General features: G+C 38.1%; 1 protein-coding gene across 1 annotated transcript in view; it reads left to right on the plus strand.

Moving 5' to 3' along the window:
• The window catches only part of trabd2a (TraB domain containing 2A), a 63,331-nt gene extending 44,714 nt beyond the window's left edge, over window positions 1–18,617 (plus strand). The window contains exons 5-7 of the mRNA XM_087791072.1: window positions 11,765–11,855; window positions 14,341–14,607; window positions 17,654–18,617. Of these exons, the coding sequence (XP_087647198.1) occupies window positions 11,765–11,855; window positions 14,341–14,607; window positions 17,654–17,864 (569 nt within the window). The 3' untranslated portion in view covers window positions 17,865–18,617. The remainder of the gene's footprint in view (window positions 1–11,764; window positions 11,856–14,340; window positions 14,608–17,653) is intronic.
• Window positions 18,618–18,870: the final 253 nt, after the last annotated feature.

Consider the following 18,870-nt stretch of genomic DNA (forward strand, 5'->3'; position numbering starts at 1 on the left):
AAAAAAGAAAAGAAGTTTGTCTGAATATCTGCTGAGGCGGTGATCAGAAGTGGAGCGAGACACTCAGCGTCAGGGGCATCCAGTGTTGGCACCGCTTTCAGATTAGTCCGTCAAAACCGCTCACTTTTACAGAACTTCTCAGTCTTTGATCAAACGTTCACACGACCAGAGTCAATGCGCTGGTGTGTTTAAGCTCCGTAATTCCTTGGCAGACAGAGCCACACTCTGAGAGAGTCAATCGCTGGCTGACACATGTAATCCGCGTCACGGCTCCAAGAGTGCCGTATTCCACCACATATTTGACACTGACAGGTTTTATTTTTTTTGGCTTTTTTTCGGGGGGGGGCGAAAAGGAAAAACACTCTGACGCAGCAGGACTCTGCTCTGCCCTGTTTTTCATTTGGACTCGGCATCAAATGTGAGCTGCAGCTGCTCCGCACGCTCTTCTGGAATCTGACAAAAGGCAGCTTAATCTGATTTATAGGATGCTACTAAGATGTAGACGCTTTTATTGCGGTTACATTTTTTATGTAGATGGTGGTGCAAAGGCAAAATAAATGACCTCAAAACACTTGAAAAACCAGGAGCAGCGTCGTTTTCAAGTCAGCAAGTTTTTCAACAACACCACGGAAGATCAAAGTCACATTTTTTAAATTAAATTTTCTTGAAATTGCTCTTGTTTGACTATAAAATATTTCTTGGACTTCCTGATAAAGTGAAGCTTAAGACTGAAATCCTGCCTTTTTTTTTTTTAAACGGTCAATGATTGGATTGAAATCCCACATGTGGGATCAATAAAACCAGCACAACATTCTTTAACCCAACTTTTACCTGTGAAGGCTACATCACTTTGGATAGTATTGTAAATATATAACTCATAATTGAGAAATAAAGAAAAGTTCTTTAAGATATCAACATTTTTGGGATTAAAACCTTTTTTTTAAATTATTTTATTTTGATTTTTCAAAGACAAAACAGACAAACAAGAAAAAAAAACACATCACCAAACCCCCCCCCTCAAAAAAAGCAAAAACAAAGAATAAAAAGAAACTAAAACAGCACTTACAAAACAAAAATAATTAGACAATCCAGTCAAACACTAAAGAAAAATATAACATTTTAGGAGTCCATTCTGGGATTTAAACTTTTAAACCAGACATTTTGAGATAGCAACACAATGTGTGTAGGTGTATAATATAACAACACAAAACTAAACTAACACACAGTCTTAATTTTTAAGTCAAATTTATTTACCCCCTTAAAATCTTAATTGTTTGGTCTTAATTGTTTGTCAAAGAGTCTCTGATATTGGTATTGTTTGGCCGAGGCAAAAATCTTTTTTTCATTTATTCGTTCATTTTCTTCCCTTAGTGGGGTGGCTGCGGTTCTGTAGTCTATCCCAGCTACTTAGGGCGAGGGGCAGGGGTACACTCTTGACACTATGACACTACATAGAGACACACAACCATTCAAACACACACTCAAACCTAAGGACAATTTGTAGATCTTAATCAACCTCTTTATGTGTTTTTTGGACTGTGGGAGGAAACCAGAGTAAACCAACGCAAGCAAAGGAAGAATAAAGTACTCCACATAGAAGCTTAAAACGAAAAAACTAACATTTATTTATGTAGGACACCAAATTAGATTTTAAAAAATCAACACGGAGGCAACTATTTTTTTTCAAAACACAACCTCATAGGACTCGAGGCGTCTCGAACGCTGCACTTCTCACAGGACGACCTCCAAAGTAAACTCGGGTCAGGAGGGATCAGCGGACAAGTCGTGTAATTGGGTGGTTTACCTCAGCGGTCGGGCCTGACGCAGCCGTGTGGCAGTCGTTGCTGATGTTTTTTTAGAGAACGGTTTGCAAGTATTTAAAAGCAAAAACCCAAGGACTTCGTTGAGCGTTTGCAAGGCATGATCTGAACTGAATATTCTGAAGCTGAAATTTGTCGTTGTTGTTTCGGATAAAAATTGTATAATTTATTTAATTTCTTCTTATTAAATGTGTTCTACCACCGAGCTAAATCCTCAGTAATTAGATGTTCTTGCTAAAACCCACAACCACACAAGCAAAGTAATATTATTGTAGATATTTGGAAGTTTAATACTCTTGGTTTCTTTTTCCCTCTACGTGTTTGCGATCTTGATGCCACAGCTGTCTCTTATCAGATCTTCCTGTCTTTACTCTCACTCGCTGTCGGCGCTGGTTGAAAGATAGATATGAGCCTGGAACGAAAGGTCGACGAGGACTTTTATGAAAATGATGTCTTTGCACCGAGCGTTCCAACGAAGATCAAGAACACCTGATAACGATGGGAGGTAAAACCCTGAATGACGGATTGGAAGAAGTCGATCAAGTGTTCAAAGAACACTCGTCCGGTGACGGATATGTTGAAAAGAGTCACATCCCTAATAGGCCGGAGGGCGAAAAACAGTTACTATCACAGCCTTTCTTATCACTTTTGTCTCGCTTGATAAGAAACAAGAAACTGTCAAGCAAGTTAGTCTTCAACGAAGAAGAAATATTTCACTTCATTTTATAAATTATACGTCTGTTCATTCAGCCAACTTTTTTAACTTTTTGTTTGACCCCCAAATCTTTTAAACATCCGGTTCTGAAAACCATCAAGAGTCTGTCGCTCACTGGTAACTTAGCAACGTTGGTGCACTCGAAGGATTCACACTTTTCTAGTTAATAACTTATAAAACTAAAAGTAAAACCCCAGGTAAATTAATAACCCTGTCACACTGTCACACTACTTTATTTTTAGAAACCAACAATTCTAACATTTTTATTTTAAATTACTTTTTATTTTTAAACGCAACACAGTATTCACAACAGAGTGGGCGTGGCCTGGGACGAAAATATGAAATCCTACCACTAAAAAAGGTGTGGGATTACAGAAAGCTTTTCATTTTATTTTTGGAAACCGACAAAAACGTATCAGAATTATCACATTTTTAATTACCTAATAAAAAAAATGCCTTAAATTCTAGAATGAGCCACTACAACAAATCAGTCTTTTTAAACAGAATAGGGATCATTTTTCCAATTAAAATGGCAATAATTTCAGTTGATACCAACTTTATAAACGCAACTGTAACAGTAGTGGTGGAACTCGCAACAGAGTAGGCGTAGTCGGAGACGAGAATTTCAAATCCCTTCATCAAAAAGCGTTGTAGCGGCAGAGCACACAAAGCTCTATTGTTCTGTAAATAATTTGACATTTATAGAGACGACAGTTCTCAAGTGGGGTCCAACATAATTAAATAAAATCCTTGAAATAATGCAGTGTCCCTTCAAATTACTTTCAACGCTCAGCTATACGTCGAGTATAAGGCGCCTGAACTTCAGACAAGCTTATTTTCTGTGGGTTTTCTTTTGGACTTGGAAGACAGTTTTATGACACTTTAGAAGCTCAAGGGCTGTTTTTGCTACTGACAAAACACGGGGCAAAGGTCTTCGTTGTCATTCTCAAGTGACGGCTGACATCATCCTCACGTTCGCTGCCTCACACAGAAAGTCTTTTATGAGTTTGCAATGGAAGCACTAGAATAACACACACAGGTTTGCTCCGACTGAGGTGTTTTAAAGGGTGTTTTTAAAAGAGATTTATAGAAAAAAATGGATGTTTAGGATGTTTTGATTGTTTGACCAACAACAGTTCACAGCCTACTAATAGTTAAGTAAAAATGCTTAAATAATCAAAGTCTTTGGATATTACCTCTATCATACACTTAGCCAGGAAATTAAATATGATATAGAATTTGTGTTTCACCATATATTCTTCTTCTTCCTTTATTAAAAGAGCAACTAATGTGACCATGTTTTAAAGTTATTACTTTATAAAGTTCTACCCGTCTGAAATCTTGGCGAACAAGAGGTTATAAGAGCAGAGTCCATTATGACGTTATAATGGCTTTTCCCCTCCTTCAGCCAGCTTTTTTTATACAACAAGTCCCTTGGAGGTGGAGATTTCTGGGATTGATGAGGCTCAGTGACAAACCTCAATATTTGACCAATCGACGCACAGTGGGTTTTGGTAAACAAGATTTCATCTCCAGAAGTGTTTATGAAAAGATAGTTTTGTACAAACAGACTCATACTGATGAATACAATAGAGTCCAATATTTAAGACACACTTAAACAATTATTTTCCCTCTAATTTAATACATTTAATATAATCTCCATTATTCTCTTTAAAAGACAAGTTTGAACCGATAAATCAGTTCGAAGTCAACTTCTTTTTTTTCTAATTTAATTGTGGTAAAGCTCACTTCACACACACACCAACCACTGCTTTTAGCTTAATCCATGTGATGTTGTCATTGCGAGTTTGGCGCTGCCAGTTGGAAAAGTCTGTTTACATTCTGTTGGTTTTCGACCAAAGTTTCTCATTACATCTTTTCTTGAACGTCAGCAAAAATGATGGAGCCCTTCTTTTTTTTTTAACGGCGTCATCCCACCATTTCCAGCGCAAGACACTTGATATACGTCTTCTTGCTGAATGTTAACATAAACATTGGAATAAACAGTGGATTTGTACTCCAGCCGATACCCCATAATTTTCTTTTTATTCGTCCTTGACACAATCATTTCGATTCGGGCGACCGTGTCTCTCGCAGAAGACAATTTTCTGTCTGACTTGTTTTGAGCGTCGGTGTGAGGCCAACTGATACTGATCTGACATGTCATCATCATTGGAGACGACAAGTCAATGTCAAGGAATCAAATTGAACAAACGCTGCACATTTTTGCTGTAAGGATTTTAATATCTATATTTTTAAAGTCATTATGCTTCACCGTTGTATGTCTTTATGTCCCGTCTAGTCAGGAAATCATCGTTGTGAATTTACAGTTGCAGTATTTAAGAAATCAATGAACCATTATATTTATTTTACATTATTTACATAATATTTCAGCAACCCTTTTATTTCCAGTCGATGAAATATTTAATTTTTTTGATTTTTTTAGAAGTATTATTGTAGCTTAGTACTCTTTCAAATTCACCTTTTTAGATATTAAAATAAAGCCTGAATTACTTGTTTATAGTTGAGAAATTCTGCTAAAGGGGTAAAAAACATTCATAATACAGTTCCTGAAAACAAGATTATTGTCTTAATGCAAGAAAATACAAATATTTTAGTGTATACCAGGCACTCCATCATATTCTTGTCTTTCAAAATCAAGAAATAAGTCAATTTTCTTTTGTGTAAATGTAACTTAAATTAAGTCAAACCTGACAGTTCTTACATAGAAAAAGACTTCAGTTTTTGCAGTGTATTCATTTAAGAAACTTCTTATTTCTTGACAATATTTACTTGTTTATGGCTAATAAATTCTGCTAATGCGGTAAGAAACATTCTTTATACAGTCAATAAAAACAAGAATGTTGTGTTGATGTAAAATAATACCAATACACTCATGGAAGATGTTTCTTTTAGTGTTAGAAAAGCTTTCAGGTCTCATTTTTGTCTTGAAATCAGGAAATAAGACATTTATCATTTATCAAGGCCTTATGGGTAAATGTAACTCTAATTAAGTCAAACATTACAGTTCTTTCCTAAAAATAAGACTTTAATACTTGCTTAGATTTCAGTTCTTGCAGTGTATTCTGATTTCTGGACGATATATTTTAAGATAACTTGTAAAGTAAAATGATCTTGACACATGAAACGATCATTTTAATCATTTGAAAATAGATCAACTTTCTTAACTTCGACCCATTAACAACCAAATCTGCAATAGGTTTCTTTCCTGGATTGGTTTGTACTTTAAACGTTTCTCCCACATCTGTTCAGGTGAAGAAATAATGAAAATATCATGTTTTTCCTTATTTGAAAGTGTTGAAATCGATGAAAAGGTGGAAGCGAAACGGTTGCCAGATTATTCCGAGAATGTCGAAGAATAAACCTTTTTGACATAAATATTTGAATTTCTTCATTTCTTTATCATTCCTCAATGAGATGGTGCCAGGAGCAAGTCCAGGTTTCAAAACATTCTTCCTCGATAAGGCAGCAGATGTAGAAGCTGTGATGAAACCCAAACGTTTGCTTAACTGATTCCATGTTTAGAAAGTGGAAATTACAAGCTGGTTCTTCTTAGCTTTCTGGGTTGAATTGGAATTGAAAATATTTCTTATTTATTGATAAATATTTATGGCATTTAACGCACTTTTATATAAAGCCGACAATTATATAAATACGTTTTTAAACTTCTGTTGTTACCACAGATCCATCGATCAGCTCCTCGTCGATTAACACTTGCCTACAAATGAATCAATCATCACAAATATACTTTTCTTTGGCCTCGAGGCTCGGTTTTTCGGCGATGACGCGGCTAACTCGCGCGGAAACGCACCTTTTCTTTTCTGGTGCTAGACGGCTGGACGGAGAAGAATGGCCTCTGTGCTGCCTGTAGCGTTTGTTTATCCAACATGCTGTAATGTTATGAGAACTGCTGTGAGGGGCCTGGTTACAAGTCCAAATGTAAATATTGATGTATATGTAAAAGGAATAGAATTTAAGGCTTACCATATGTTCTAATAGCTTGAGCCGATGATTGTTAAATCTGAATGCCACCCGGGCTTCTCTTCCCTCGGACTCAGAAATGAAAGAGCGACACTTTCGTTTCTTCTAAATTACTTTCTGAACACTTTTCTGGAAGACTTCTTTTTAATAAATATGTATTTCTCTTAGCTCCTAATTGGAGCTGGAGCCTGTCCCAGCTAAATGGGGTGAGAGGCAGGAGACCCCTGAGAACATAAACATTAAATATGAATTTTGAGAGTTCCTTGAAAAAAAAAAACCCTCTCAAATACTATTATTCCAGAAATAGCCTTAAACTGTTACCTTTTAAATCCCTACACTACTGTTCTACCCTTTTAGCAAGAAATAGAAATAGTTCAATATATTTTATTGTGGGGCTTTTATTTACTCCAAAATGGATAGGAAGGACTAACGTAAAATAAACCTGAATTAAAACTTACAATTAAACCTTTTGTTTTGAAATTAAAAAACATTAAAAATCCAGGAAGAACTATCACAAATCACAAAATAAAAATAAAAATACAAATAGGCGCTAAAGCAGCTAAAAAAACTAAAGGATATTAATAAAGGATGAGTTTGAATATCTAAATAATGAAAAACAAATGAAAATAAAATGCAATTCAAGGGAAACTGTGGAGTTGTCAATGATCTCCCTAGTTCCCTATGTATGAGTGTGTGTGTGTAAATAGATGTGTGTCTTTGCGTGTCCTGCAACTGGCATCCTTTCCAGGGTGTCCCCCGCTTCTTTCCCAGAAAAACAGGGATAGGCTCCGGCCCCCCCGCCCCCGGCAACCCTCAGAAGCGTCATAGAAAATGAATGAATGAATGAGTTTCTCAATTAAAATTATAACCACCATCACCGAGATCAAGCACATTAACCCTAATATTCCATTTTTATACTTCCATCATCATTTCCTGGTAATTAGAGTTCGTAAGGTTAAACCTCAAAACTTCACATCAACAAACTTCAAAAACGACAAATGTTGATCTGTTTCCGCGAGCATACCGTGCGCGCACATGAGGTGGAGCGACACATGAGTGACTCTGCACACAGAGCTACTTGTGAATAGGAGCACTCAGGTCCATTCAGCTCTTTATCTTCACCATCGCTCTGGGATAAAAAGGTGTACAGTGAGTGTGTTGTACCACGTACATCATGTATGAATATGTTTTGGATGTCTCTTGAGTCTCGGGCTGGCCGGCAGGTCAAAGTAATATTGTCAGTAAGTAAAGGTTATTTGTAAAGCGCCTCTCTAGACCAGGGTCACAAAGTGCTTGAACAATCAAATACAATACACAGTTTATATTGGACTTTAAAAGATCAGGACGCATAAGACAAACACAGGAGTCTCAGGAAGTCAGGGAAAAGCACAAATAAAAATGTCTTCAGATCTTTCTTGAAGGAGTTAGTAGATCCATCAAGAGGGAGAGGAAAATCATTCCAAAGCTTAGAAGGATTTCTCTCCTCTGGTCCTGAACCGTGTTCAGGAACCATCAGTAGATTCTGATCCACAGACCTCAGAGCCCGAGCTGGGTTGTAAGTCTGGATCAGATCACTGATGTAAGGAGGAGCCTGACCATGAATAGATCTAAAAGTAAGAACCAGAATTTTAAAGTTGATCCTGAAAGAAACTGGAAGCCAGTGAAGAGTTTTAAGGATCGGAAAAATGTGAGTTCTTCTACTAGAGCGGCTCACAATTCTTGCTGCAGAGTTTTGTATTTATTGCAGGCGAACAGCTCCTTTTTAGACATATTGATGAACTTTGACTTATAGTGGAGTAAATCCTAGAAATATTTGGACTAAAAAAAAGGAATTAAGTGTTATTTTTATTGATAGAATAAGTATTTGAGAACAAGATATTTCTCTAAGAAGCACGCTCAAGTCGCTAACAATAATTTTTCCAAATTTCTATTGAATGTTCGAAAGTCAGTATCATTTGTTGGAAATGTTAACAAATTAATTATAATTTCCGAATTAAAGTATAGTTGTATAAGGAGCGTCTATAGAACCTGGTTCATCGCGTACCAAGTCCTGCATCAATGATTGTTTTCAGGATAAATAGTGTTAAAAACTAATTTTTGTTTAAAATTCCCATCCTGAAGAATTTCAAGAGATCATTTTGGATTTCTTTTTTTTTTGCGTTGCAAACAGAGGCTTTTTTTGGTGACAGAAATAATGTTTGTATATTCAAGAAATAAAGTTAACAGTTAGAGTAAGTTGTTGTTGTTAGTGCTATAATTTTAGAATCAACTCTTAACTTTACCTTAGAAATGTCATTTTCTACCAAACATTAATAAACTTTAAGCTAGCACCGATAAACCTTCATATTTAAATTATTACAATTATTAAATTGTACAATTCTGAGTTCGGGGGCAGGAGTGCAGTGAGAGTATCTGGATGTTCTGTTCCATGTTAGTCTTTGTATCTTTGTCTTTGTTGTTTTTCTTTCCTTGACCTATGTTCTTTGTCTTTATCTTTAGACTTAGATTGTGTCATCTTTTTCTTCCTCTTTATGTTCTTCTTCTTATTTTATTTTTTATGTATTATTTTTTATTGTTTATGAAAAATTGCTGGCTATTGGTAAAAAACAATTTCCCGAAGGAGACCTCCTGAGGGATCAATAAAGTTTTACCTTACCTTACTTTACCTTTATATGTATCGCTCTAATTAGTTGCTTTTACCTTCGATTCTTGATCCCTCGTTCTGATCTTTGCTGCCATTGTGCGGGAAAATCATGAGGATTTCCTCTTTTTTTTTTTAGCGAGCGGACATCAGAAGTAACTAACGGTTCCTTTTATCCCCAAGATTTGCATTAAATTGTGTGTGTGCATCGGAGTGTACGCTGGTGTGCGTCCCTTTGAAGTCCTGAAACCTGCCCACTCCTCTGTCGCCCTACATTGTCCCGAATAGCTCCATTTGTCCACCTTAATCCCCCGACATAAACGTCCATAAATCACTCCGCCATGTTTGGAAAAAAAAAAAGTGGAAAACTCTGTCACTTACAATTGTTTTGCTTTTCTAAACTCCCAGGGGAACGTTAATGGAGCCCATTCTTTCGGGCTCACTCGCGGAATTCCATACATGTTGCTGTCGTCATTGTGTACGATCCAAGCGTTTGCAAATAAATATTCTCCAAATAAATAAAGAAAAAATGACCTTTTTTTCTGATCCGGAGATGGAGGAAACATCGCGGCACATGAGTGCATCTAGGCCAAGCTCTCGCTGGATGGCTCTCGGCCAGATTAAAGTGCCGGCTGTCATTGTTCGTCCGGCTCAGCGGTGGCATGGCTGAGCAGGTCCAAACAATGGACCCCTGCTCTCTTTTGTCAGTGTGAGGGGAAGAATGGAGACCTCTTGACATGGCAACCTGAAGCCTCAATGCCCCCTCTTCACCTATCCAAGAGGGTCAGTTGGAGACAGAAAAAGGGGGGGAGGTAAAAGATAAGGATGTAGGAGAAAAGGAAAGAGGGACGGACGGAGGGAGGGGGGGGGTCAGGATTTAGATCGATCGAAGGATACGGAGAAGAAGGGATTTGACAAGAAAGCTGTCAAGAGGCAGGTCAGGTGGTGAATCAGTGACTGTGTTTCCCCCAAAGCTTTTTCTGTTACAGATGTATTTCTGGAATAATATTTACGAATTGCACGTGAAAATTTTGCACACATATAGGACCTCAAGAAGCACTGGAGCAAAACTGAAATTGAGATATCGTAGCTGTTGTCCTGCACTAGAAAGTCCAAGATGCAATAAGAAAAAGTGAATTCAGGAAATATCTACTGTGTCTTTTACCATCACATTCACTTAAACCTGCGTTCAAGTCTTGTTTCAAGTAAAAACTGTTTAGATCCTCTCTGGGTCACATTTCATGCTTTTTCAAGATGTTAAAAGACAAAAAATAAATAGTAAAAAGAATCATTAGTTAGTTATATTTTGTAGTTTTATAGAAACTTTGTAAGATAGTGTTTCAAATTTGTTTAACTATAAACAATTATATGAAGTTAAAATGGGTCCCACATACCCATAACACACAAGATTTGTACTAGTACTATTAACTAGCATTGACGTAACTTCGTATTCATACTCGTAATCCAGAAGGTAATCATGCGTAGTTGAAGACTTGTAGTCGTAAAAAACGTAAAACAAATGTTGTATATATTTTCCAAGTTACAGATTTGTTTTGCACCTCAATCACTGCTGAAATAGTTGCATATATTCTACAGACTAGTAGCATGAGATCTGTACCCGTACTTCAAATGCCCAAACACTTAACTAGATATTTGTACCCATAAAACACAAGGAACGCATGTGTAACTAAAGAAAATAATTAAAAACAAATTTTTACAGTATATTGGAATAGAGCACCTGTTCTCACTTTATACAAGTAATCCAAGTGTCCATTTTGTATCTTAATATCTTCTTTTAATTGGAATTGAGCTCATCATTAAGTCTAAAAAGACACTATTCAGGTTTAAATGAGACATCAACGTTTATTTTGCATCAGAAAAAGTCAAATAAGCAGTTTCGCTAATCCCAAGGGACACCTCCACAGTCCTGTGATTAACTTTCTGTTTGTGATGAGCTGATGAAGCTTCATGAAACAGTGTCATGCGGTTGAGAGGTCAGTAGGTGGCGCCATCCGTTTAAAAAATTACAAGATGTTTCATGAGAACTCAAAACAAAGGAAAATAGTTCATCCATCTCTTAAAATAATGACACTGTTTCATGAAGCTTCATAGGACCTTCTCTACTAAATATACGTTATATTTTGGTCCCATCAGTTCTACAGACGTCCCAAACAAAGCTTAAATGGAATGTGAGAAATAAAAAAAACACAACCAAACTGCAATAAGATTCTAAATGAAAGCATTTAATGTAAAATAACTCTGATGTTTCAACTTGTGTAGAGTTAATATTAAAATTAATTCACCTGAGTGTCCTGTCAGTGTAAGAATGAAGAAGACTTGATTTAAAAATGTTAATTCCGTGTTTGCACCGCAATAACTCTTGTCATGTGTACACAATTACACACCGAACAATGTGTATCAAAGAAATGATCATTAGCGTGTTCCTCAAAAACCAAACATGCAAGAAATGTCATAAAACCTACAAAAGAAAAGGTGAAATGTTCATTCAAAACACTAGCATACAAGCATGTAGTTAATGATTCACCACTGAATTAGTCAAAAACTTTCCCTTTTTTTCTGTTTCAGGTCACTTTCTGGGTAACAACACGGTCATTGATGTGCTCCGTCGCCATGGTTACGAGGTTGAGCACACTCCTGCCGGGCAACCCATTAGCAGGTAACTTTCACTATTTGTCACATATTTCACCGTCGTGCATCGTTGCCGGCACACCCAAAATTAGCCAATCATATCTTTGCTTTTTTAAATAACAAGCTAAGTCTTCAAAGCCAAAAACATGTTCGACGAACATTTACTACTTTCTTTCAGCTTAATGTCATTTTCCGCCTGCAGTTCTCTCTATTTCACGGGTATTTTAAAGACTTTAACTTCTAATTCTTTGATTCAGGCGAACTGTGAAGCCTTATCTGCGTTTTCCTTTCATCTGCAAGTCATCGTAAAAGTTTCGTCCAAAGACTTCAACCCTTTAATTCCTCCCACGTGTCCCGAAGCTCGGGCTTGTATCACTTAATTTCGGTTTCCCCCCCGACCTGTGACCAATTTAAAATCGACCGTCCTTTATGAGTTTAACCAAATGATCGATGGTTCACTTACCAATCGTAAAAGGTATATTATCACCTCTTCTTTTTTCTATGAAGCGATCGTAGGAGTGACGTGCGACGCCAGATCGAACAGCGGCGTTCGCATTTTGTACGTGCTGCCGCTCCTGACATCTCAAGTGTTGTAGACACGGCAAACGAGGCCTGACTCGTACCCCGGCTGTCAAGCATGTAATTCAGTGTAGCGTGGCGGACTGCACGGGTGGTTATCTCGCCGTAGATCAGAGCCGCTCTCCATTGAAGTCGGCGTACTTTCACCCAGAGACCGTCTCTCTGCCGCGTCCTAGATGATTGCTTTATTGAGACTTCCACTCCAGCTGTTTCCACACACGGTTGACAAAACATACCAGCTCTGATGTCATGCAAAAAAAAAAAGCTCCGACACAAGTCGCTGTGTTGTTCATAATTCCTGATGTCATTTCTTTAAATACTACATCCAGATGGAAGAAAATGTGTTTTTTATTTGAAGAAATGAAGATCGGTCATTCCTGTTCGCTGATTAGTTTTTCCGGAAAATTGGTTGCATGTTTCCCATTAGTCCTAATATTGGAACTCAACTTGGTGCTTCCTGTACTTGCGTAACAATTCCCTGGAGTGGCTCGGGAGAAAAACGCACAACCCTCCGGTGGAATACTCGACAAGAAATAAGCCAACTTCATCTTTATCAGCCAGTTTGAATTAAGCGCAGGCCACGGTGTTATTTCCAAGCATTAGCCTGACGTGCTCCCTGTTTTGCTGGCGTCGCTTCGTTCGTTTGTCAACGGTATATAACTCCAAAAGTTCTGAATGGATTTTCAAAGTAAATTATTGTTCGTGTTGATATGGTAACCTATAAAGATGCCAGTGTGTAATATAAGATAAGGGACATCAATAATGGATTTATTATGCAAGTTAAACTGGATTTTTTTCTTGGATAAATAAGATAAATTGACCCTCAAAACAATGAAAAGTATATAACAAAGTATAGACTTCCTGTTAGGTATACATACATTTATTTGGCCCACAACTTAGACTGCTTTTTGGCCCCTTGTGTAATCAAGTTAAAGGGTTCTGATACTTGGTTCGGGCTGTTGTTTTTTGACCCCTTAAGGTATTTTCCAACCCTTAAGAATTACAAGTTATGAAAAGTAACCAAATCTGAAAACCCCCATTATTTTTCTATTTAATATATAAGATGGCTTTTTTATAGATTTTTTTTCTTCTTGCTGTTCCATTATTTGCAATTTGTTTGTCGTTAATCGTGTTTTGGAACTGTCAACATCCTCGATATTCTCTACAAATGAACCTTTTGAAATAATAAAGAAATCTTGAAGCTTTAATCTTAAAGATATTCTGTAGTATCATATAGATTATCGGATGGTTTTAACCCTTACCCCTTATCTCGGGGTAAAAAGGCCATAAAACAAATGTGTTTGAGGTATCCCTTGTGTTGTCTCTGAGTAGAGGTGAACGACAAACATTTGTTTCAGGGGCCTCCGGGTCACCTTGACCCAGAGATAACGCAGGTGTTACAGGGATTTTGATGATCATTTGAATGGCTTCTCAGCGCTACTGTCTACGTGGCAAAGTCATCACCAAAACAAATCAAAAGTGAGTTTTAGGTTCGAAAGTTGGGCTTTGATGAGGTTGTAAGACTTTGTCAACATTTTAGGATTTGGAAACAGTGACAGTAGTGTTCTGGACAGTTTCAGAGTTTAAGCTTAAGAAAAAAGGAACCCCAAAACAAAAACATGACTTTATAAAACACAAGATACATTCCGAACTGTGAACTAAATCAACTTTCTAATGCCTGATTTGACATGATTCTGAGGTGTGCATCACAGGTGGTTCATATTCTGATGTATATGGTCCCTGACCATGAAGGTGCAGGTTTGATTCCCAGTCAGGCTGCCTTTATTAATGCATTAAGTGCTCTCTTCCAGTTGTTAAATGATATACGTGTTTCAACCATAATAGTTTATAGAATGTTGGACCACAAAATCACACATAACAACAAAAAAAAACATCCATAATCCTCACTGAATGTCAATTGATCGATTCTCCAGGCGATCATTCAGACCTTCCTTCCCGGAGTCCGAGGACCACCACCACCACGACTCGCCTCTCCTGGAGCCGTTCTACCACGAACTTCCCCACAAGGAGGAAGACCAGAGGCTGGAGGACGACTCTCTGCCCCACATGCTTCTGCCGGCCGACAGTCTGGAGATGCTGGAGAAGGTGGAGAGGAAGATGATGAAGAAGAAGAGGAGGAACAAGCAGAAGAAGCAGCGGCACCGGCACTTCAACGACCTCTGGGTCCGGATAGAGGAGAGGTAAGACGGACTCTTTTATCTCTCCACAATGACTTGTGAGATAGAATGCCAGGAGGTGAACCAGAAGAATTCCGAGGCTATTAAGCTTCGCTGAAGGAAGGAAGGGTGGGGGAAAGTGCAAGGCAAGCGTTTTACTAGACTATAGAACAAGACTTCCTGGTGGGGGGGTGGGCAGTGGCAGTATCACATCACCAAAACTTTTCACGCACCCGTGCACACACACTCCCGCAAAGAGAGTCCAGACCGGCTTCTGGAAGGAGTAGCATGGGAATCTCCAGTATCCGGTGTTGGTCTCTCGGTAGCTTCAGGCGGGGGACTCACCGGACAACCGGAAAAAAAAGCTCACCTTTCAGATGTGTCTCCTGCGCTAGGTGTGGCTTGATCTATTGAGGGGTTTGTGCGTCGGAGAGCGACTCAAGATTTATATTTGCTCATGAAAAAAAGAACACATTTTATCTCAACTTTTCCACTTCAGGGAACGGGGTGCACCAAGCCAGGAACAGAGAACCTTCTCTCCGAGACTTTGTATATTTAAGAGAAAGGAAACAGACTGTTTGTGTAAACGTGCGACAAAATGTACACAATTCTTTTTGTATATTTTGATGTGAAGTGACGAGAAGTGGGGAAAAGGTGGAGTGTTGTGTCATCATCGAAAAAAAAAGGGTGAACAGCGCTGCTGTTGTTCCGCGAGTTTTTTGAACCCGGTTTTGATCGACGTCCTGTTGATCAAAGTTTACTCGCGTCGTAGGAAAAAAAGGCTGCTGTGTTGTCGCTCACCTTTCAACACAGACACAACAGCTCAGGAAGTTGTTGTAATTGGCTCGGTCGGGTTTTTAAAAATGGATCAGTGAGGTTATTTGTCTGCAGTTGGATTCGTAAAATCTAAATCTCTTTTTAACCAAATTCTACTCCGACTATTTCTTCATGACTAATGGATTGAAGTCAACAACGTGATGACAAGAGAGCAGAGTGACTGACAGGCTGGAGTTGTTTTGCAACAGAGGCCCGGAAGCTTCACGGGGAGAAATATGAGTCAGGGATGGGAAAACAGATGGGCTTGAGGAGTTTATCATCATCGATCAGGAAGTTTGCCTGTGAGTTCTCATCCTGATTGATGATGTCAAAGTTCCGTCTGGAGTTTTTTTTTTTTTTTTTGCCGTTGTTGCTCTGGAACAGAACACAGGTCATCGAGCGTGTGGTTGATGGATTTCTACGGGAACATGGGGAATTCTTCGCAAGAGGTTTTAGACCTTTGGTCTTATCTGATTGGATTGAGGTATGAAGTAGAGGAGGATAGAGGTGGAAGAATCTTAGGCTACAGGTTATATATTAAGATGGATGGATGGATGGATGGATGGATGGATGGATGGATGGATGGATGGTTGGATAGATGGATGGTTGGATGGTTGGATGGTTGGATGGTTGGATTGATGGATGGTTGGATAGATGGATGGTTGGATGGTTGGATAGATGGATGGTTGGATTGATGGATGGTTGGATAGATGGATAGATGGATAGATGGTTGGATTGATGGATGGTTGGATAGATGGATGGTTGGATAGATGGATAGATGGATAGATGGTTGGATAGATAGATAGATAGATAGATAGATAGATGGATGGATGGATGGATGGATGGATGGATGGATGGATGGATGGATGGATGGATGGATGGATGGATGGATGGATGGATGGATGGATGGATGGATGGATGGATGGATGGATGGATGGATGGATGGATGGATGGATGGATGGATGGATGGATGGATAGATGGATAGATGGATAGATGGATAGATGGATGGATGGATGGATGGATGGATGGATGGATGGATGGATGGATAGATGGATAGATGGATAGATGGATGGATAGATGGATAGATGGATAGATGGATAGATGGATAGATGGATAGATGGATAGATGGATGGATAGATGGATAGATAGATGGATAGATAGATGGATAGATAGATGGATAGATAGATAGATGGATGGATGATATATTAGATTTTGTTTGTTTTTATTATTAATTTCAATATATTACTACACCATAAATGTTTGCGACTTTTCACCTCTTTATTTCCTTGTTTTTTTTATTTGTCCTATCTGTGACAATTTATTTTCCCTGTGTTAAGAAAATGTTTCTATTTTTCTAAACACTAAAGTTTTATATTTTATTTTCAATTCAGTAAAAACGTAGATTAGCTAGCATTGTTATAAAATGTCATGGCATAATGACACCATGTAACTATGACTGTCTTTGTGTTCATGTGTTTATTTGGCTGGTTTGCAATATAGGCGTTATGAGTGTTTTTAAAGAAAGATTTGTTTCGACAAAACATCACCAACATGAATATAATAATACAAATAATTGTAATATATAATAATGACAATAATGTACAATATAAATGTCAAGTTACATCTGGGATGGAGTTGACCTTTTGGCAGGTTGGCTTAGATTTCACATTCTAAATCTGACCCGGACTGATTGTGTTTGTATTTAAGTGGCCCTCGTGACATCAGAAATCATGTAGAAACTAACTATTTTATTTTGAATTCTTTATTTTATTCGTTACTAGTCTCGAAACATGACTATAGGGTTTTTGTTATAGGATTTTTGTCCTCTAATTTTGTCGTTTTTACAAGAATCATTGCCCCTCGAAAAAAATGTATGGGAATACAAAGAAATATTTTGGGAAAAATAGCTTTTACGTGAGATTTTACAATAAAAAAAACCATCTACAATAGTTTGTTTTTAACATATTTAGCTCAGTTTTACTAAGTTTAACTACTCAATTTTAAACTTTTACCTGTTTTTTTGCTAGTTGCCAAGATAAAATGTGGCCCCTGAAGAAATTGAATCGCCCACCACTGTTCAAAATGGTGCTTTCCGATTTATAAGAGATGTTTAGATATTTTAAAACAAATATTTAAAGATACGCTTGAATCATATTGTGTCAAAGATGCAACAACATACTAGACAACATTTTAGTTGTGATTTTAAAACATTTCTTTGACTTTTAACAATGTACCTTCTTTCTTCCTCTCCAGTGTCATCGCTCAGTCTCCTCCGCCCCCTCAGGTTCGCATCATAAACGGCTACATCACCGTGCAACCTCCCGAAAAAGTCCTCAACCACTACAACAGCCAGGACTCGCCCTCTTCCTCTTCATCCTCCTCCTCTTCATCATCATCATCGTCCTGGCTGCTCTTCCTCTGCACGCTGCTGACTGTGGTCCAGCACATTAGGACACACTTGTAGCGAGTGGGCCTCGATTAAAAGCAAACGCTACGCCTGTGACGGTGCGTTCAAGTGCCTGCGTGGAGATGGTGAATCTGGACTCACGAGGTGTGGAGAAAGGGCTGTGAAATCGAGCGGAGCCCTCCGGTGAACGATAATCCCCCGTGAATGTTGGCGGTGAGCTCGTATATAAAAAAAAAAAAAGGACATTTAAATGGTTTCCACCCAAAATAAACAGCGGGAACAAGGAAACCCAAGACTTCTTCCTCGCAGGTGTTCGTGGAAACATAAGACCACAAGTGTTTTCCTTATTGACCCCTAATTTATTCTTCAATTTTCGAAGAATCGACTGTTACACCTCCTACATCAGGACTAACTTGTACATAGTGTTGAAATATCATAGATGTATTTTAGGATAAAAATACTTTTTTTTTTTTATCATTGTTTATATGAATATATGAATAGATATGCAGTATATTTTTTTTTTCCGAGAGAAAACTTCAGGAACTAACCACCCTAGTCAGAGTTTCTGTGACGAACTGTGACTTGTACTTTTTGTGTATCAGTGTTACTCGCGTGCGAAACGACAACAACAAAAAAAAAAGATTATAATGTGTTTAAATATTTCACGTATAGATTATTTGTTTAATTTATTTAACTGCCATAGATTCGCTATAGGAACATTCTGATTAACTCGAAACTGTTCCGTCTCTCCGCCCGTGAGATGATTTTGTAATAGCATCGCCATAGCAACAATAAAAATATTTATCTAGAGTTTTTTTTTTGTCTTTATCAGCGGAGGGTTCATGGCGTGTTTACGTGAGGTTAATGTGCTGCGCCGGTTGCGGTCATTAGCGGCGGCTCGATGTGTGTATGCGGTCCCTCCACAAACAAAGAGGCTGCTCCGCCGGTGTGTGTGTTAATCCCGAAGGAAACAAACAGGAAACCGGAGCCAGCATTCTTCAGATCTACAGGAAATGGGAGCTAATTGATTTGTTATATCAGCAGAGACAAGAAAGCTCATTTG

The sequence above is a fragment of the Callionymus lyra genome, chromosome 5 (genome assembly GCF_982586985.1).
Source record: "Callionymus lyra chromosome 5, fCalLyr1.hap1.1, whole genome shotgun sequence".
NCBI classification, from domain to species: Eukaryota; Metazoa; Chordata; class Actinopteri; order Syngnathiformes; family Callionymidae; genus Callionymus; species Callionymus lyra.